At 41.3% G+C, this 22,229-nt stretch overlaps 1 protein-coding gene across 2 annotated transcripts; it reads right to left on the minus strand.

Annotated features, from left to right (window-relative positions):
• Positions 1 to 77: 77 nt before the first annotated feature.
• ptdss2 (phosphatidylserine synthase 2) lies at positions 78 to 20,234 on the minus strand. Of its 2 annotated transcripts, none has more exons than XM_061822018.1 (13): positions 20,022 to 20,234; positions 15,721 to 16,059; positions 13,338 to 13,439; positions 11,959 to 12,041; positions 10,069 to 10,136; positions 8,083 to 8,217; positions 7,728 to 7,778; positions 6,669 to 6,782; positions 6,341 to 6,459; positions 6,135 to 6,249; positions 5,885 to 6,030; positions 5,623 to 5,808; positions 78 to 4,584 (listed from the first exon to the last, which is right to left on the minus strand). In XM_061822018.1, the coding sequence occupies exons 2-13, from the start codon at positions 15,933 to 15,935 to the stop codon at positions 4,440 to 4,442; spliced, it is 1,479 nt and encodes a 492-aa protein (XP_061678002.1). In that variant the 5' UTR covers positions 15,936 to 16,059; positions 20,022 to 20,234; the 3' UTR covers positions 78 to 4,439. The 2 variants fall into 2 exon arrangements, with proteins under 2 accessions (XP_061678002.1, XP_061678003.1); XM_061822019.1 differs by lacking the exon at positions 20,022 to 20,234 and adding an exon at positions 18,314 to 18,399.
• Positions 20,235 to 22,229: the final 1,995 nt, after the last annotated feature.

The raw sequence follows: 22,229 nt of genomic DNA on the forward strand, positions 1-22,229 counted from the left end.
GGTGAAAACGGTTTGGATTACTCGCGGTACCAGTTTGCACTCGTTTTCCATTTGCAGTCCTTTTGGACCAGCGACACCGTCGCAAATTGCTTTAACGCGGACTCTTTCAATTTCAACGAGACGACTGATTTCAAACCGAATTGACTTTTTGGGGTTTTTTTTTTTTTTTTGTGCCTGAGCCCTCGAAACCAAAGTTTCTGTCCTTGACTTCCTGGAGGTGAATTTATTTTGATGAAAGAAAATAATGGGCTTTGCTATTTTTTTTTGGAAATGAAAATAAGATTTTTGTATTGCAAATATCATTTATGTTAAAAAGAAAGGTAGGGTACCATGGACCACGCCATAATTGACCTTTTATCCATTATGCAAACCAAACGGGCATCAATTATTATTTTGTATTTATTTTTAATTTTCTTTGTTCCCGGTCTGTATTCCAGAACAATTGCCAGTGTGCCTTTTTCCCATTACGCCGATGTCACCAAAGCGTCGACGTCTTTTTAATCACACTTCCGCCAAAGGGCTTCGTCTACGTAGCTGTGACCTCAAAATCAGCTTTGTAAAAGCAATTTTATGAATCTTTTTGACTTTCGTTTGTTACAATTTTTCTGTGCACACGCTCGATTTGATGACTTTCACTGTATTTCCAAATTTATTTTATTTTTTTTTTACAGTCGTCAAAGTTCAACTATGCACTCGGAACCTATGCATTATTTCTACTATTATTGTCCAAATGCTTTTACAACTCCATTAATAAAATGTACAAAAAAAGTGAAAATAATACAACAGTTGCTAATGTATTGCCTTGTGGGATGACGAGTGACTTGTACATTTTTTTTCTTGTACTTCATTCCCACCCCAAAATGGTTAATTGGAATACATTTTAAAAATATAATTCGTTCATTTTCTACTCTTAAAAATGAAAATATTTTTTAACTGTACATTAGGACTGTAAAATTAAGATATTTGAATTTTTCCATTTTATATATATTTCCACAAGATGGCGCTCTCACTGCTAATCCAATGTGGGTTAATCACAAAAAAAGTTGCACTTATGAAACCTCTTTGAAGGTATTGCTTTTATTGACACAAAATAAAGCTTGTCCAACTATGACATGGTGTATTTTCATTTTTTTTAAAGAATGATATACAAAATAAAATAATTGTCCGACTATGAGGTGGTGCATTTGTTTTATTTATTTGTTTTAAATAGAAAAACTATTTGATGGTACAGCAGCATCTCTTAGGTTATTTGCAACCTTTGACCAGAATACAAATGGAGGTAAACGAAAACCAGAAATTGATTTTAACGTGTGAAACTTGTTTGGGTTTCTCTCATATATATATATATATCACTTATATCAGGGATGAGAATTTTCCCCGGATTCACAGAATTCCGAGTTTTTTTTTTTTCATCAGAAAATGTCATTTTTGTGAAACGTGTAGATCTGGGAATTCTTTTGGGGTGGGTGGGGGGTTGTTTCTTAAGTATAACTTTGTAAGTGCAGTAAACTATTTGATACAAATTTCACTCAGTATTTTGTTTGTTTAGACTCATATTTGAAGTTTTCAAAACGTTATGATTGCCTTGTATTTACACCACAGGTGTCAAACTCAAGGCCCGCCAAGCCAAATCTAGAGCGTTAATCTCCATGATTCTTGTAAAGATATCAAATTGTCATACATCATAAATGATAAAGTTGAGATATTACAAATATTCTCGTGTGACCAAACCTGTGTAGTTGAAAAAGCACATTACTCTTGATTTCTGATTCCAAAACTAGCTCACAAATTGATGATGTAAATTTGATGAGGCGACTAAATATCTTTGTTTCAAAGTCATAACGACCCTCTGTAGGGGAAACCGGAACAAAAATGAGTTTGACACCCTCGATTTACACTGTGAGAAGTAACCAGAGGTCACCGTTGAACAGTGATTTTTATAATCAATTTAAAAAAAAAAAAAAAAGGCAGACATTTTCAGTGTTTTTCCCAAATTGGTTATTCTCATCCCTGTTTTATGGCTTAAATAAATCCAAACTGACAACTCAACAGAAAGTACAAAATATTGCAAGTGACTGTGGAAAAAAAACAAAACAAAAACAACAACCGTGACTTAAGACTATGGAATGTAAACCAAAAATTTAAAAAAATGAGTTAAATAAGGTGCAAAAAATGATTTGGTGTTTATAAGTCTACGTGCGTTTTATGGCTTCGGCAAACAAAAAAAAAAAAAAAAAAAAAAAGATGAAGCTTTTGGTCATTCGAACGGAGCGGACATGAATTGTTCGTTCAAGTAACAGGACGCCACCTTAGCGATCCCTTCGGACCGCTAAAGTGGTACATTCCATACATTCCACCCTGCCCAACATTAAACCCGAACAGAGAAAAAAACCTCAGGACAACCGTCACAAAAGCAAAAAAAAAAAAAAAAAAAAAAAGTCCCCCAAAATGCTCCTAATGTATAATAACGAGCATTTCCATATCTTTATCGACTTAGCATAGCGCTCGGAGAACCTTTAGAAAGTTGAAACAGTCCCTGATAGAAAACGTTCACCAACCCTGACTTAAATAATAATAATAAAAATAAAAATGTTTTTTTTGGAAATTTTAAGTTTCAAGCAAGATTCCACAACTGATTGTCACAATGACACATAATTAACACTGTACAATCTCGTGCCGGAGATTTATATTGGTCCTAAAATATACAATACAAAGTAGCCTTACATGTTTAATATCAGTAGTTATTTCCGACAATGGCATCATCATTTATTCTGTTTTGTTTTTTTTTTTTTTTTTTAGATAAACTTTTTCTTATTGTAGTCCAGCCTAACGAGCTTTTAAAATGAAGAACCTGAAATGCGACTTAAGGACTTTTGAGCGTTGTGAAGCAAGTTGGGAGTGTTACTTTCTTTATACCGCTGAAAGGGTGGCCTCACTCCCGCTTTGGGTCTATTCATTAAAAAAGGAGCAATTAAGAACTACGCTGCGCTAACTCGTATCGAGATTTTTTTTCGAGGGAAACGGAGACACTGACAACTAAAGTGGGCAAATGAGAGTCAGCAGATTTTTTCATCGTGTACTGTGAACCCTCCGAGGAGTTACAATGGGCCAACTCCCGCCACAAGATTTTTCTGACCTAACTTCAGACCGCTGAGGACGACAGTGGGCCAACTCCGGTCAAAAGATTCCCCTCCGGATGCAAAACAAACCACTGAGAACGAAAGTTTTGTGGACGCCACCCAGTGGGTGTGATGTAAGCGTAACGGCGGTCCAACTACAAGCATCCACCCAATCCATCAAGATTTCACGAGACATGAAATAAGATTCCTCCTAACATCGAGATGCAATGACACCCGTGTGGGGGAGCGATGAGCGCAATAACACAATGCTTACATGTCAAAAAGTGGAACGAAGCTGAGATTCCACCGGTATTCCTCTGAAAGACGTCATTTCTCATTTATTTCTTCATTTAAGTTAAAAAAAAAAAAAAAAAAAACACAAAAAGGCAAAAATTGATTCAGACCGCTCCCGTGACTCAAATACCGAAATTCCCGGCCTACAGAACGCACTTGGTGACAAGCCTCGGTACACAGAGTTTAACGCTAACGCGGTGACGCTAAACGCTAACGCGATGGTGCTAACGCTAGGGCGGCTGCGCTAACGCAAGCGCGGTGGTGCTAACGTGGTGTCCTAAACGCTAACACGGCGGTGTTAACAATAGCATGGGGGTTGCTAACGCGGCGGCGCTAACACGGCGGTGCTAACGCTAGCGCAGCGGCGCTAACGCAAACCAGCACCGCGGCTGTGAAAAAAGTTGCGGCTTGTAGGCCGGGAATTACGGCACACAAAAAGGTGGTTTTTTTTTTTTTAAACAGGTAAGCTTATTTTGACCTTTTGAATGAACAAGTCCAACGTTTCCTGACTTTCTGCGTAATTCGCTCTAACAAGGAGCTGAAAAGCAAAATTCTTATCCAACGTGCTCTATTTTTGGGGTAATTTCTGCATTTCTGTGACTCTTTCAGTCTCTTCATTCAGCTCCTTGTTAGAGAACAATTGACCGTTTTGTGCCTTGGCTCCAAAAATGTTGGGAAACTGCTTCCGAGGATGACGGACAAACATGTTGTTCCACCCCGGTGGGCGTTCCTGGTGGCCCGTTTAGTTCCATTGCTAGCTTTTAGCACAGTTTGTAGCGCTGTGATCCGGAGTGATGCATTGTGGGACACGGTCTGTTTTCCGTCCATCTTTGTCAAGCCAACGTCCCAAAATGTTGCGTATAAATAATGAAAAGCTCCACGTATGACTCGGGAATGGGCTTAAAAGACAAAAAAAAAAAACCAAAAACCAAAACCTGAGCCTCCGATGGAAATGGCCAGCACGCCACCACCAGTGGCCCACGGCGGCCGCGTCAGTCTTGGCGTCGCAGTTGGTTTCGTCTTCGCTCAGGACTTCCTGTGGCGCAGGACGTCGGAGCTGCCGTTGAGTTTGCTGCGGCCCGAAGTGGCGCCGTTGCCCAGGGGTCGCTCGCGGTCGGCGGGGTCCTCCTGCTTGCGGCGCCGCGTCTCCTTGTAGCGGAGCGTGATGTCACTAGCGCACACCAAAAGGCAACGGGTTAAGGGGTGCGCAACGTGCAGCCCGCAAGCCACATCCTGCACGCTCTGCCCGTTAACCGGGTCCTCAAAGCGTATGACCGAGAGTCTTGGAATATTTGCCGCACGTTTAGCAGTTTGCGTTAATACAGTTGCTTAAGCTCAATATGTATCGATTTAATTGATCTCATTTGTCAATTTGGTTATAGATTCTGAACCTTTTTTTACTCATCACTATTTTGTAAAGTATATCAACATTGGTCAGGAATATAAATATGGGTTAATGTGTTTTAGCAAACATTTTGCTCCAACTCTGTTAAATACAATTTTCGGATTAATTTATCTCAATTTGTTAATCCATTATTAACTTTATACGTTTAATATTTTGTGAAAAATTTTTGTTGTATAATTTTAGCATTTTTTTAAAAAATTGGTTACAATGTCATTTTTATTTATATATACACAGGTAAAATAATAAAAGAAATATTTTGTACATCTTTTTCTTGATTCCTCTACTTCATTTTACCTGAAAAATTTTATGAAAATTTGATTTCAATAATTTAATAAACTAATAATTTATGAGTTTATTTCAGACTATTTAAAATTATATTGAATTATTGTATTAAATAATATAATAAAATGTCCAGCAATCTGGCAGTTTCCCCCTAGAATTTGTCAATTAGAATTTCATAATTGATCTTAACTTAAATAATTGATCCTTACTTTGCGTGGATATATTTTTAAATATTTGTTTTATTGGTTAACAATTTATGAGCATTCATTATTTTATTAAATGAAACTTGATTTTAAAGTATTAAATGTGTTAATAGAGCCATTACAAATCTGCCCAAAATATATGAATTCATTTTCAAGGATTAAAACACTAAATTGTCTATAGGTGTGAATGCTTATTTGTCGATATGTGCCCCGTGATTGGCTGGCATATTATTTATTTATTTATTTAAATCATATCCTTAACTCTCTTCACCCTCGCTGCGAAGGCCCACCCCATCCTCCCTTTTACTTTTTGCCTTACCGGATGAAAAAGCGCCACAGAGTCCAAATGAGGATGACGAGGAGGCCCAGTAACCAGCACTGCGTGATGAAGAAGGGGATGGGCAGCATGATGGTGTTGGGGTCGTACTTGAGCACGATGAGGAACTCGGTGACCGTGATGGCCGCCACCAGCCACGCCTGCTGGCCGAGTTTCTTGTGGAACTTCCTGTCAGTCGGAGTCCGAGGAGAGAGACGTCAGCGTCGTCGGCGCCGTTAACGTTACGGTCGCTATTGCCACTTACGGGTCGTCCATGAAGTCGTAGATCTCCCTCATGGCCACGCCCCCCACGTTGACAAAAAACACCAGCCGCAGCAGCACCAAGTAATGTTCCGGCGGCATCCACAGCACAAACTTCAGGTAGAAGGTGTTCATCTCGGCCAGCAGGAACTTGAAGAAGAAGACGACGACGACAACTGGACTTTAAAACGACGCGAGACTTCGTCTTCATTGGTCACGTGGAAATAAACAAGGATGGGTCGCCCGAGTTTTACCATAAATATGATGCCCAACACGGCGAGCCAGCGGCGAAGGTTGGATGCGGGCTTCCACTCAAACTTCACCCAGCTGTACGGCGTGAACTGGAAGGCGATGCGCTTTATCTTGCCCCTGAAAAAACGACAACATCGTCCCGAGTTTGTCTCGTTTCAAAACAAACGGTCGCCGTTGGAAAGGGAGCCGCAGTGGCTCAAAGTCTTACTTGTAAGTGGGAATGTGCCACAGGCCCTGCCACTGGTACGGCTTCATGGACAGCCACGCCAGCGTCTTCATGCCGCAGTAGATGCCCAGACCGTTGCAGACCAACACGTCCATGATCCACTGGTCACCCATTGAAAAAGGCACAGCAATTACATCACATAAACCCCCCCCCCAAAAAAAAAAAACCCCACAACTCACACCACACCACTAATCAGGTGTCTGTGAAGAGTGCTAAAGCAGCAGAACAATACTAATTCAAATTATATGAATTCAGCAGGAAAGTTTTGTTTTGAAATCACAATAACTTTGCTGATGGCAAAGGCACGTACGTGGTCCCACCAGCATTCGGAAAAGTTGGGCAGCTGGTGCTCCAGGCTGTACTCCAGGAACTCAAACATGACGCTGATGATCATACACATCCACCAGTCCCGAATCATCAGCGTCTAAGGGGAGGAAGCGGGAGGGAAGGAAGGAAGGAAGGAACAGAGGGAGGGAGGATGGAAGGAAAGAAGAAAGCAAGGAAGCGGGAAACATGTTGGGAGGAAGGAAGGAACGAAGGAAGGAAGGAAAGGAAGGAAGGAAGGAACAAATGGAGGGAGGAACGGAGGGAGGGAGGAACGGAGGGAGGGAAGATGGAAACATGTTGCAAGAAAGGAAGCAGGAAACGTGTTGAAAGAAGGAAGGAAGGAACAAATGGAGGGAGGAACAGAGGGAGGGAGGATGGAAGGAACGAAGGAAAGGAAGGAAGGAAAGGATGTAGGAAGGAACAAATGGAGGGAGGGAGGATGGAGGGAAGCAGGAAACGTGTTGAAAGAAGGAAGGAAGGAACAAATGGAGGGAGGAACAGAGGGAGGGAGGATGGAAGGAACGAAGGAAAGGAAGGAAGGAAAGGATGTAGGAAGGAACAAATGGAGGGAGAAGAAGGAAGGAAGGAAGGAAGGAAGCAGGAAACGTGTTGTGAAAGAAGGAAGGAAGGAACAAATGGAGGGAGGGAGGAACAGAGGGAGGGAGGGAGGAAGGAAGGAACGAAGGAAGGAAGGAAGGAAAGGATGTAGGAAGGAACAAATGGAGGGAGGAACAGAGGAAGAGAGGAAGGAACAGATGGAGGGAGGAGGATGGAAGGAATGAAGGAAGGAAGGAAAGAAGGAACAGAGGGAGGGAGGGAGGAACAGAGGGAGGGAGGATGGAAAGAAGGAAAGAACGGAGGGAGGGAGGAAGGAAGGAAGGAAGAAACATGTTGGAAGGAAGGAAAGAAGGAAGGAAGGCAGGAACAGAGGGAGGGAGGGAGGGAGGCAGAGAGGAAGGAAGAAAACATGAGTGCAAGCTGAGCATGGTGAAGTCATCCTGAGCTTGAGGTGATGTGCTGTGCTGTACCATCCAGTACTCACCTTTATATACCAACCCAGGAAGTGAGCTGGAACAAAGCCATCCATCTTGTCCTGCCAGAACCAGTGGAAAAGTTTATAGTAAAAAATTGTTTTGAATTGACAAAAGATCACGGTACTGTAATCGTCAATTCGCGCTGCAATTTCAACAACAAGTGTAAATACTTTGTTTAAAGGTTTAGCGCTAACCTTAACTTTGTTTTACATTCTCCTTTTTTTTTTCCAGGGTAGAGAACAATAAAAAGACATTGAAAGTTTTGTTGCAAGTTAAACAAAATTCATGTAATTTTGTCTGCCGAAGATCTGTAGTTACTCAGATATTCCCATTTTGAATGCTCAACAAACCAAAGAGTTGTACCCAAACGTTGTGGAAGGGATCAGTGGTGTTGCCGGGATCGTAGATGAGGCAGTTTCCGCCGTAGTCTCTTTCGGGGAGGGGCACCCCCAGTTTGGGGTCGATGTACTTCATGAACTGCCGCCCGTCGTGCACAGTCTAGATGCGAATAAGGTGGTGTACAATTTGAGCTGAAATCAGACTGAATGGTGAACTGACTGAGCAGCAGTTAACTGGAAATGGAAGGAAGTCGGTAACATCGAGGCTGGATATATATTCAAGTAAATAGACGGCAAGGAAACACAAATTAAACAGTGGAGAAAAATACAAACAACACTTTTTGATCCCATTTTTCCCCTGACCTGAACTCAAAAAATAATTTTTCACAAAAAGCCTGTTTCTCTCAGATATTGTTCACAAAAATCCACTGCGCATAGAAAGTCTCATCGGTAGATCTGTGAGTTCAGTGGATGGAAAAAATGTACCATAATTTCCGGCCTATAAGCCGCGACTTTTTCACATGCTTTCAAACCTGTGGTTTATGCGTCGATGCGGCTAATTTGCGCATTTTTTTTCAAACCGCAAGGGGGCACTTGAGTGGAAAAGATAAGAGAGACCGGTGGATTATATGTGCCGAGGAAGTGACTTTTACCGGTCTGGCCCTGTTAGCACTGTGCCAGCGTGTTACTGCTGTATCTCAGTGATTTTTACCGGTATGTTTTATTTATTTTTTCCAACTGGCCCTGTTAGCGCGGTGCTAGTGTTAGCATTAGCGCGGCACTAGTGTTAGCATTAAACTCTGTTTACCGTCTTTCTTTGTAAATATCTCGTTTTTCAATGTGGGCACTTGCGGCTTTTACACAGCTGCGGCGTATGTATGTACCAAACGGTATTTCCTTTACAAATGTACTGGGAGAGGCTTATAACAAGGTGCGCTCTGTAGACCGAGAATCACGGTAAGTCAAAATAGTAAAGGGGGAAGGGAAAAAGAAAAAGTACAAAGTACGTCGAAAAAACATTCAAAATTATTGACACTAATTTGTAACGGCCACAAGGGCGCACCGGAGTGAGACCGGTAGAATATATGTGCCAAGGAAGTGACTTTTCCCAGTCTGGTCCTGTTAACGCTGCGCTAACGTGTTACTGCTGTGTCTCAGTGATTTTTACCGGTATGTTTTTTTTTTTTTTTTTTAACCGGCCCTGTTAGCACAGCCCTAGTGTTAGCGTGTCGCTAGCGTTAAACTCTTTCTGTGTACCATCTTTCTTTTTAAATATCTCGTGTTTGAATGTGGGTTTCAATGTGGGCACTTGCGCCTTTTACGCAGCTGTGGCGTATGTACGTACCAAATGGTATTTCCTTTACAAATGTACTGGGTGGGGCTTATAAGTAGGTGCACTCTGTAGACCGGAAATTATGGTATATGTATTTTTGTACATTAATGCTTAATACATGGGAGTAAAATAGTAAATCCAAAATATTTGCAAGGGGGAGGGAAAAAGCAAAAGTACAAGAGCCCCGGCAAAAAACATAAAAAAAATGACTGAAATTAATTAATGAAATTGATTTCTAACGGCCGCAAGGGGGCACTCGAGCAGAAAAGTTAAGAGTGAGACTGGTGGAATGTATGTGATGAGGAAGTGACTTTTACCGGTGCGGCCCTGTTAGCGCTGTGCTAGTGTTAGCGCGGTGCTAGCGTTAAACTCTCTGCGTACCATCTTTCTTTGTAACTATTTCGTTTTTCAATGTGGGTACTTGCGGCTTTTACGCGGCTGCGGCGTATGTATGTACCAAATGGTATTTCCTTTACAAATGTACTCTGTGAGGCTTCGGTGCGCTCTGTAGGCCAAGATTTACGGTATATGTATTTTTGTACATTATTGCTTAGGTACATGGGAGTAAATATTCATGGATCCTTGGAAATACTATTATAATCACGAATGTGAATATGTTGCATAGAATGATTGACACTGGTGGCCAGTCCCCTTCATAGCAACCTGACAAATACTCACCTGAAAGAGGATGAAGATGAGGAAGAGTTCATAGACGACCGTCACGCAGAGCCAGAAGCGCCAATACGCTGCGGAGAAACACAAAAACAATCTGGTACTGGGTACTGAGACATGTTTTTTACATTTTGGTGAGCAGCTGAAATTCTTGAGGCAGAACCTTTGATAAAGCTATTGAGATGGACCTCATTTGACGTTGTGGAAAATGCAAACAATTGTGTTAATGACACTGATCCAGCAGGAGATACAGGTTTACACCTCAAATCCCTGGGGGTGTTTTTTTGCTGGTTACCTATGCCAAAAGCCTTTCAACCACCAGCTGAAAATCAACGGAAACTGCCTCGCGCAGTGCCAAACAATGTCTTTTGATCCATAAAAAGAAGCAGGCAGGAAACGTAAAACCGAGGAGATTAGCGAACACCCAGTTATTTTGTCTCCTTCCTTCATTTCCTGTTGGAACTACAGGAGGCATTTGTGATAAGGACGTTGGCGGTAGAGGCAAGGAAACGCATTTGGCTAAATTCAAGTGTCTCGTGCATGACGACAACTGAAACAAGAGCAGTAAAAGCCAAAAGTTTATTTACGCTGTGCAAAAACATTTCATTTTTTTGTATCGCTGTGTGAAGCTAAATTAGACTAAACCTCTCTCTCTTGTTTCAAGTCGGTCAGGATCACCAAAATTATTTAATTTTGTTAAATGCCAGAATAATGAAAGAATTTCTGTGGGAATTTTATATTATTTCCACTGTCATAACGCCGCACCCCTTAAAGATCCGACATAGAGGAGGTTCAACTGTAGTAACCGTTGTTCCATCGTCATTTGTCATCCATTCGGTGGCGAGGTTTTGAGAGTGGTCTGGTTGAACCAGTCGCATCCAGTGTGCCGAGCCGGACAGGTTCGATTTGATCCTTGCTAACCAGCTCAACCAGCATTTGTCAACATGCTGGTTCATGCAGGCTTAACAGGTCAGAGAAAATCAGAGGTTCAAATGGCATCTTTTCATGGTACAGTATTGAGAGTCGGATTCTGAAAGCTTGTATCGTAATTTGCGGCCTATAAGCCGCAACTTTTTTTCCAATCCTGCAGTTTATGCAATGCGGCTAATTTGTGCATTCCTAACGGCCGCTAGGGGGCCACTCGAGCGGAAAAGGGAAGCGTGAGAAGGGTGGAATATATGTGCCGAGGAAGTGACTTTTACCGGTATGTTTTTTTTGTTTTTTTTTTTTTAACTGGCCGTTAGCACTGCGCTAGCGTGTTGCTGCAGTGTCTCAGTGATTTTTACTGGTATGTTATTTTTTTTAACTGGCCCTGTTACTGCCACGCTAGCATTAGCGCTGGCGTGGTTCTGCTGTGTTACTGCCGTGTCTCAGTGATTTTTACCAGTATGTTTTTTTAACCGGCCCTGTTAGCGCCGCGCTAGCATGATTCTACTGTGTTACTGCCGCATCTCAGTGATTTAGGTATGTTTTTTGACTTAACCGGCTCTATTAGTGCTGTGCTACAGTGTTGCTACCGCTATTTTTTTTTTGTTTTTTTTTAACCGTTATGTCCCCCCCAACCAGCCCTGTTTGTGCTATCGTGCTGTTGCTATGGTAAGCTAAACTAAGGTATTAAAACTTTGAAAACGCTTTCTGTGTACTGTCTCTTTGTAAATATCTGTTTCAATGTGGATTTCAATGTGGGCACTTGCGGCTTTTACACAGGTGCGGCTTATGTATGTACCAAATGGTATTTCCATTACACATGCGCAGGGTGAGTCTTATAATCCGTTGCGCTCTCTAGGTTGGAAATTACGGTATATACTTCATACCGGTACTAGCAGGGATGTTTAATCAAGACTTTCAAGATTTGTTGTGTCACAGGATTTGGCCCGCATTAAGTGTTTGACTTACCTGGATGTGGTCGAGTGAAGGGTCCATCTTTTGCTTGCGTGACCCCAAAACAAAGGAACACCAGGATGCTGGCCACAATACCTCTACAGAAGACACAAATATTAAAGGTTAGATCATGTTGAAGTGGCCCAGGACGGTTCTCCTACTTTTCACACCAACTACAACCTCAAAAAATACTGGGCCCTCCCAATGTGAAAATTAGTCGCATAAATGTTTGTCAAAAATGTGGTTATTTTCCATAAAAAGTACATTTAACGCGTTTGTTAGTCACTGATAAATCATGTACAGTTAAAAGATTAAGACTTAACCTAAATCCAGGAAAATCAAAAACTGTATTTAGTGAATCCATAAATAAATTACAGCACAGAACTGGGGGGAAAAAACAAATGTTTGAAAGCAAACATTTTCACATGATTAAATAGCAGTGTATGATTCTTATCGGTAAAATAATTTAATAGTTAAATATTGCTGAAATGTACTTAAAAATGTTGGATTAAAAAAAAAAAAAAGTCAAAGCCACTAAATTTATGCACACTTTAACGATGTAATTTAGTGATTCATTCACATATCACTATAGGAGACCGGAGTACTCCATATGGACAAGCACATCTGATATGAATCAGGTTTGTATCTATATTTGGAAAAGGGCGTGGAATATGTGTTCCTATGCAGTTTTAATACTGCCATGATACATTTATTTCCAAATTGTCCGCATATATATATATATATATATATATATATATATATATATATATATATATATAATATATATATATATATATATATATATATATATATATATATACATACATACATACATACATACATACACACAACACACACACACACACACACACACACACACACTGTATTGAATCAAAATTGTGTCACCTAAAGCATTCAATGTCAATCAAGTTTATTATGGCTTTTCTTATAATTCCATCATAGTTGACATTATTTTCACAGAAAGTGCCCTGCATATGCGTGAGAAGGTGACAAGGGCGCCGCTTTGACCTCCGGGGCGGAGGCTTAAGAGACAGGACATGATTAACACCCATTCGCTAAAGTGCGATGCGGGAACAGGAAGTGACGGGCTCGTGTGGGTTAAGCGAGAACGAGATTACGAATGAAAGTTGAGCAGGTCTTTGAGTGCATCTGTCCACTGCCAGGAAGAAGCAGTACTGTCTTTATCCGCCAGCGGGTCAGCGCAGACAGCACCGAATTTTGCTAACTGCTGTCTCACAATTCCTCATCAATCTTAGACCCACCCACACTACAAATTCACATATTACAACAACATATATTAACTTCTTACTTGTTTCTGAGTTAGAAATAGATACTTTGGTGCACCTGGATGAAGAGACGCAGCACCCACTGACCTCTTTGTGTTGAAGGCCGTGTCCTGCGGTGTCTCCTCCAGCAGCGTGACATATACCAGAGCGCACGTCAGGATGAACAAAACGGTGACGGTGTGGGCCCGCCTGCCAAGACAAAAACACAGTGCCGAAGAGAGCGCAAGTTGGAATCCAAAATAACTCGCACAGAGGTGGACACGTTGACTCGTGACATTTAAAATTTTGAACATAAAAATAAAAGAATCTGAATAATTAACAGACAATGAAACATAAAACTAGTTGTTCTTCATCCATTCCAATATGCCAGTCCAATTCCTGATTGGCTGACTCCTCAGTAAAAAAAGATGACTTAATTGTCAAGTCAGTCTTTGTGGAGAAGCGGTGGACATGTTAATAAAACCAATAAATCCACATCCTTTCGGACAGCCGACAACGAGAGCGAGCGTCATCATCAAATTAGTCGGCCCATCAAACACCAAAGCTCCAGAGAAAACAATAACCACATCAGAGGATGTTTGTGAATCGGTGACAACCAAAAGAACAAAGGAGCTTTCATGGAATCCGTGCACTCGAAAGTGTGACGCCGGAAGCAAAAATTCTTCACTGATAAGCAGAATTCAATTTTATTTTTCAAGCAGCCAAATTCACAAGAGAGTCTTAGCTGAGCTTTCCTCAAATGGCTTTTGAGTGGAGTGATGATATATCAGGGAAAAGTAACGGGGGTATCAAAATGCACCATTCTTTGGAATTTAATATTTCAAAGATAGTTATTTTGACGCAGAAAGCAAGAATCATGATATGGACACATCATATGATAACGCTTCCGATCAAGAAAAACAAGCTAGAATTTGCATCAGCAACATTTTTACTATTTTTAATGTCAAATTAGGCAACTTCTAAAAAAATGGTTCGTTCAGATATATACCGTAATCTCCGGCCTATAAAGTGCGACTTTTTTCCACACGCTTTTAACCCAGCGGTTTATGCGATGGTGCGGCTAATTTGGGAATTTTTTCTAACGGCCGCAAGGGGGGGGGGCACTCGAGTGGAAAAGGTTAAAGTGAGAATATATGTGCAGAGGAAGTGACTTTTACCGGTCTGGCCCTGTGAGTGCTGCGCTAGCGTGGTACTGCCGTGTCTCCGATTTTTACCGGTATGTTTTTTTTTTTTACCGGCCCTGTTAGCGCAGCGCTAGCATTAACGTTATCGCGGCAGCGCTAGCATTAAACTCTTTCTACGTACAGTCTTTGTAAATATCTCGAGTTTTTCAATGTGGGTTTCAATGTGGGCACTTGCGGCTTTAACACAGCTGCGGCGTATGTATGTACCGAATGGTATTTCCTTGACAAATGTAGTGGGTGAGACTTATGACCAGGTGCGCTGTCGGCCGGGAATTAGAGTACACACGTGCACTTTGGGCTAAAAAGCGAAGAATGGAGTCTGTCGCTGAAATGGATGACTGAAGTCAATAAATTGGGGCGAACACTGCGAATAGCTTCTCAAAAATTACGGTCCCTCTATTCTCAACTGTTTCCTTTCTGTTATTATTATAATAAAGCTACAACTGGTAAGGCTTCATTTATGACAAGCCACATACACACGCATACATATCTATAAAGCACGAATTACGACAGGAGGAACCAATGTTTATTTTTCCCCCGCATCAAAGTACGCCATCTCAACGACATGCTATTTGACGTCAATTTACGTATCCAGCTCCGATATTGCTCAAGTAAAGTTTAGATAAGCCATTGAGCAAGCTTTATTTTCGACAAAAGACCTCTGTTTGGCAACGCAAGCCAGAAAGAATGTAAATTTTCCAGATTGGCCACCTCTGCACATTCAGGTATGTGTCAGAAGGCGCAAGCGCAACCGACCTCGCCAGTTTAACAGTAAAGTTGTCTACAATGCCTTTGAAAATAAAATAAATAGAACCTCGATGTTGAAATTACAATTATTAACCAATTACTCATTGATTTAAAAATTCAGTAATCATTCAACCACCAAAACAAATTAATTAGAAGAACAACCAGAAAAAAAAAACGTAAGGCATCACAATTACGGGAAGGAAAGCAATTCCTGCTGTGTGTTCCTTGGCCTCTTAAAATCAGCGTGGTGCAAGCGTAGATACACAAATTAACATGAAGAGTAAAAGAAAGATTTAAGCGAAGTTCATTCATAACTTTGTTCCACGGATTAAGAAGAATATCTGCCTGTGGATGCTTTTGTATTAGTTTATTGGAAGATGTATCCCACCTGTTGCCAATCCAGTAAACAGAAAATATCGACTGTATTTTAGTATATATGCAATGATTTTTTTTTTTTTATTGGGGAGGGGCTATGTTGTGAAACTTTCATAATGTAAAATAAGTGGTAAGGTTGTGAAACATTGATGTGAACGACTCACCAGAAAAACGTGTTGGTCCCGTCGTCGTACACTTCACACTCGGTGTTTTTCCGTTGGAGGCTCTCCCTGGAGCTCTGCTTGGTGACTCTGGCTTTAAGCGTTGTACTCTGATCGGTGCAGCCGGGGTCGCCCATGCCGTTGTTTACCGCCTCCTGCGTGCACTTGCTGGCCGAGTGGACCGGGGCCACGCAGCTTTTCCTCGTCTCCAGCTTCATAGCTCCACCGGGCCACTCAAAAGTATCTGCTGAGTGAGCTCAACAGCTTTTTGGGTTATTTCCCCCCCAATCCTCCAGTCAGGTACCAATTGAGTCAGCCGCACCGAAGCGACTGTGATGCATCCTGATGTGGAGAGAAAAAAAACTGTCACGGTACTTGGCTGAGACGAAAGAGCAGATAAGAAACCGCCTCCCACCACTACCAGGGAATCCGCAAGAGGGCAGGCAACCCAGTTGATGGACCTTTCCGACTGCCGATCTTCAGCTCCGCCCCCCTTCGCTACATTTGGCATGTCCCACAAGCTTCCAAAATGCAGACTGAACAGAACAGGTTTGAAGTGGACTCTCTTACGCGTATTCCAGATAATATTGCTGTATGTTTTTTGCCAAATGAGTCAGAAGAGAGTTCTACAGAGAGGTCTCAACTTATTTCACGCAAGGATATGTACACGGAATTAAGATTTTGGACGGAGTAGGACGCAATGTCAGAGTTACGGCGAAACGTTGGCGATCGATGCAAAAACATCATAGAACTCCAACAGGATAAAATAGTGGAATTGTACTGCGCATGTAAAGCAGGGTCAGTACTTTTGACTTGGAAAGATCACGAGTAATATCATTGTAGTCTTTATAAGTGAGTGGGTGTATTCATTTGACTTTGCTCATAATCGAACCCAGTGCTCTGTTTTAAAAGTCCAATGAGATACAAATAGGCAAATACACATTTCTCTCGCATGACATACCGCATTTACGTATCCCTAACCCGACTCTTCATCATAAAACATGACCCACTTCATTCAGCAGGTCTGTGATATACTAACAAAGTAAAAGTTGTTGTTCTGCATTGTATAAAGCACTGATAATAATTCAATGAAAATCAGAGAAGATTCTTCTCCCTCACTTACCTTTGAACATATACATTTCTTGTCTTTGTTGATATTGTTCACATTTAGTTGCACGTGCGGTTTTCCGCAAACCTTAATCAATCGTAAAGGCTTTGTCAACTGTGTTTTAGGCTTTGGAAAATGAATCAAAGATATCTTTCATTAGAATTACACGTTCCCCAAGCGCATCTGATGACCATTTTCTTCGTAACATTAACTTTTCCAAGCGCACGCTACTGTCAACCAGCATTGCTTGTGCGACAATATGGCGAGAGGGGCGTGCCAAGCCAGGGGTTTAAGATAATGCGGGTGTCTGATTGGCTACTATTGTACGAGTGATTGACAGGTTGGAAAGGTCCATCGCCTAGAGCCCAAGATGAAGGGCTCCCCGAGAGACAGCCGACAGTATCTTTTCAATGACAAAACAATGGGCTTCCTTAAGACCCTGCAATTACACCACGTAGGAAATCCCTTACATAGGACCCCTTACTAGATGCTGCTGACGGGTGGCTAGTAAGGCCCCCTGAGATATTGCTGCTATCGCCCACTATATTTGTCCAGTATGTAAAAAACACAAGGAAATTTGTCACTGGTTGTTGAATGTGCCCTAATACAGCATACATGCCGAGTATGAAAAATAGTTCATTGACAGGGAACATTTTTTTATTTCGTTTTTTCAATGACTCAACTGGAACCATGTAGAGACACTAAAATAACATGTCATCTTAAGCAGGCGATGTTTTAGTTGGTTATTTAAGGAACGCTATACTTGCATCATCATCCTAGTGATGTAAAAGCTCCCTGACTACAGCACCACCATGTCTGCAAAGATTCTCAGTCACACATTAGGGTTTCCACGATCGGGACTTCTAGGTTTAAGGGGGGGGAGAGAGATCACCAATCTGGTCACAAAATGGAGCAATGAATGAAGAAACTAGAGGTGTAACTTTTATTTTAATAAATCTATTTTTTTTAATTATTCAATAAAATGAAAAAAATACCCCTCTCTTCGTCAAAAACAAGACAATCTCAAATTAGGACAAACATAATTTGATTAGGTTATAGTTACCGGTATGATCTGGAACGTGAGAAAATGGGGGGGGGGGGGGGGAGCTCATTGTTTTTAAAAGTAAAAGTAAATTTGCAAATGTCTTATTTTCCTTCAAAACAAAGATAATCAGTTGAACTGCTCGCAAAGGGTTTCTTCTTTCGTTAACTTTTGTTCTTCAAGTCAGTTTTATTTATATAGTGCTTAATCAGAGCGTCTCCGAGGGCATCAGAGACTCACAATGAACAAGTATTGAGAACATCCCCTCAACTAGTCTTAAGACTTCACGCATAAATCGTTGGTGGACACCATTTTGCTGTGCCCATTACACACACTGTACAATAATTACACGCACCTCAAGTATGACATTTTTTCCAAAAATTTTAACTAGCCATGAACCACAGCTACAGTTATTAGCTCAAATAATATACACATAAATAACACACCATTTCGCCTTCTGATTTGGAATTCAGGTGTAGTTAGGAGAAAATGAAGATCTTGTTGCATGCCGCTCACTGCTTTGTCTTCTCCCCTTTCAAAGAGCAAAGCTTTAATTTTTTTCTTCAACTGACAAAACCCTGATTATGTAACCCCTCTATGTGCCACTCCATCCAACCCTCAAATGAGAAACCCAGGGCACAGTAATCCAATTAAATACTAAATTCTTACTAAATTATACTTACATTCACTGACAGTTACAATCCATCTGTATTTATTTTTATTCGATTTTGGCTGAAATTCAAGGTATTTGAGTAATTTATACGGTAGACAATGAAAATATTTCAACCCATTCGTGGGCAGCGTCCCATTTTTAGGACATCATGATTTTCACGCATTATATCCTTCAGGAAGGGCATCCGGCGTAAAAATTGTGCCAAACATATGTGCGTTCATCTGAGGCGACCCCGAAAGGGACGAGTCGAAAGAAACTCACTTATATCCTTCAGTATATCAAAATATTTAAGTGTTTTAATCTGATTCTGGTTTTTGGGCCGATCTACTAAGAAAACCCAAGTACCCTCTCGCGGGCAGCGTCCCATTTTTGGGACGAGATTATAAATTAGTAAAGTTATCATATAACTTAACCATACGAAAAAGAAGTATTTCCTTGATCGTGGCCTGTTCGGAGACTTTTATCTCAATAAGGCAAAAAAATTGCCACCCTGCCCATGAATGGGTTAATTTAACAATTAGTTGTCATTTAATTGATTAATGGTTGGACCTGTAAACTAAATCCAGGGATTATTAATAAGAAAAAATGGGGCATTTATTCGGTTTCCTATTATTAATTTGGTAAGGGACAAGTGCAGCCACACACGTTGTCCAAAAACAGAGCAGCTCAGTTTCCATCAAGCAGACGTCAAACCTGGCCATATGTTTTCTTGATAAAATATGAAGAAAACACCTTCAAACTGCTTCACCAAGGTTCCAAGCCAAAGCTTGGACTGATGTTGCACTTTCCAAAACATAATAAGCTGTTGTTGTTTCATTGGACGGTCAACCACCAACACACGGAGAGACAGATTGGTAAAAGTTGTTAAAACTTAAATTATATGAAGCCACCTGAAAACCATTTTTCCTTTTCGCATGTGCTACATACTGTTTGCATACTCAATGTTCTTGTTTGTTTCATAACATAATGTAACATACTGTTCTGTAATGTTTTTCATGAATAAAAATAAAGAACCCACCAGTCATGATTCATTGAGGAGGGGGGGGGGGGATGAAGATGCGATAAAGGTGAAACGATTTCAGCCTACAAGACCCAAATAAACCACCTTTAGGGATTTAGCCTGGACTCGCCACACCGCAAACGGGTCATTTTAAAAACCGGGACGGTCACCGAGTCAATATATATTCTTGTAGCAGTCTACAACCCGTGAAATGAAATCAGCGCGACAGCAATTTAAAGGCGACCGTGAAAGCTCGTCCCATGCCTTTGCTAGCCTCACTGGCTAACGCTAGCATGCTAAGTCGGGTTGACCTTGCCTCACAGGCTTGTTAACTTCTCAGTAACCTGGAAAAAAAACACTAAAACCTTTAGTCTACTCTACGTTTGAGCCGCTGCGCACGCGACAACATTCGCGGTTAATTAGTTGTGCTATCGTAAAACACACAAAAAAAGAAGTCAAAGGGGATGTAGCGACGACTTACCGACTAAATGTACAGGGTTGATGGCTCTGCGTTGTTAGCGTGCCACTTGGACGCCATCGAGTCAAGCCTTTCAAATACCAAATGCTAGCAAAAAATACCGACTTGACAAAACAAACCGAGCACGCGGTGCGATTAACAAATCGCGACAGGGTAAAAAAAAAAATATATATATATAAAAAATAATGCGTGCCGAGAACGTCACATGGGGCGTGGAGATTTTTTTGGATCAATTATCGGGAAAGGAAACCGCCCCTGTTCTTTACTTCAAAATAAACTTCCAGGATACTTCCGGGCAATGTTTAGGTTTTATTTTGAAATTAACAACCCAGAACAAAAAAAAAAAAAAAAAGAAATTTAACTTCCACCAATTTAGAGGAATAACAGTAATTCAGTACCTTTGTTCTTTGATTGAGCAACTTTTCAGACGACAAACTGCCAAGCAAAACGGGGGAAGCTCGTCCAGATTTTTATCATAAGTAGGCTTGACGATTATAATCTTTTTATATATCAAAACCAAAAGCAAATTTGCAAATGTGTTAAGATAATCAGTTTGACTGCCCCCAAAAGAGCATATATATATATATATATATATATATATATATATATATATAATATATATATATATAAAATCTTCTGAGCCACTTATCCTCACGAGGGTCGCGAAAATGCTGGAGCCAATCCCAGCTGTCATAGGGCAGGGGGCGGGGCACACCCTGAACTGGTTGCCAGCCAGTCGCAGGGCACATGGAGACAAACGGTAGCACTCACAATCACACCTGGGGCAATTTCCATCCATTTTCTTTGCCGCTTATCCTCACGAGGGTTGTGGGGAGTGCTGGAGCCTATCCCAGCTCTCAACGGGCAGGAGGCGGGGTACACCCTGAATTGGTTGTCAGCCAATCGCAGGGCACATGGAGACAAACAACAGCACTCACAATCACACCTAGGGGCAATTTAGAGTGTCCAAATAATCCATCCATTTCCTTTGCCGCTTATCCTCATGTGGGTAGTGGGGAGTGCTAGAGCCTATCCCAGCTGTCAACGCGCAAGAGGCGGGGTACAACCTGAATTGGTCGCCAGTCAATCGCAGGGCACATCGAGACAAACAACCGCACTCACAATCACACCGAGGGGCAATTTAGGTTGTCAGAATAATCCATCCATCCATTTTCTTTGCCGTTTATCCTCATGAGGTTCGCGGGGAGTGCTGGAGCCTATCCCATCTGTCAAGGGGCAGGAGGCGGAGTACACCCTGAACCGGTCGCCAGCCAATCGCAGGGCACATCGAGACAAACAGCCACACTCACAATCACACCAAGGGACAATTTAGAGTGTCCAATTAATGTTGCATGTTTTTGGGATGTGGGAGGAAACCAGAGTGCCCAGAGAAAAGCCACGCAGGCGCGGGGAGAACATGCAAACTCCACACAGCCGGGTCCGGGATTGAATCCAATGCTTTCCAGCTGATGTAATGCATTAAATGCAACTTGTTCTCGATTTTAAAACGCGGGACCTCGAAAGCACAAGTGTCAAACTCAAGGCCCAGGGGCCAGATCCAGCCAGCCACATGATTTTATGTGGCCCGACAAATTTAGTGTCAATTTCCATGATTCTTGTAAAAATCTGTACCAAAATTTCTAATAGTCATATAAAATAAATGACAAAGTTGAGATATTACAATCGTTTTTGTGTTACCAAACGCAAACAGTTGAAAAACACGTCACCCTTGATTTCTGATTTTTTACGCAGTTTGTACATTCAGTGATACTTTCAGATACCACTAGAGGGAGCACCCATATTAGCAGTGGTACTCTTGCCGCATTAACAAATAACAGTTCTACGTAAATATGTAATGACATCATGTAACTGCGCTATTAGCTTCATCTACTAATACACATGTCTGCAAAATTCGTTGAACAGTTGCTAATTCATCAAACACCCAAGTATGAAGTTGAATTACTTAACTTATTATTTTAATATGTCACTAAGCCTTCTTTTCCTTTCGGCTTGTCCCGATTAGGGGTCGCCACCGCGAGTCATCTTTTTCCATCCAAGCCTACAAATGACTTGACCCATGTGTGAAATTTTCAATATCAAACGTGCAACAAAAGTTTGCTCACCTCTTCTGGAGTAGTGAGGAAGCAGATATGGCCCTGAAAAAATAAAAACCTCAGAGGAATTATTTCATAATAATGCAATCAATTTTGG

This window comes from Syngnathoides biaculeatus, chromosome 6 (genome assembly GCF_019802595.1).
Source record: "Syngnathoides biaculeatus isolate LvHL_M chromosome 6, ASM1980259v1, whole genome shotgun sequence".
Taxonomy (NCBI): Eukaryota; Metazoa; Chordata; class Actinopteri; order Syngnathiformes; family Syngnathidae; genus Syngnathoides; species Syngnathoides biaculeatus.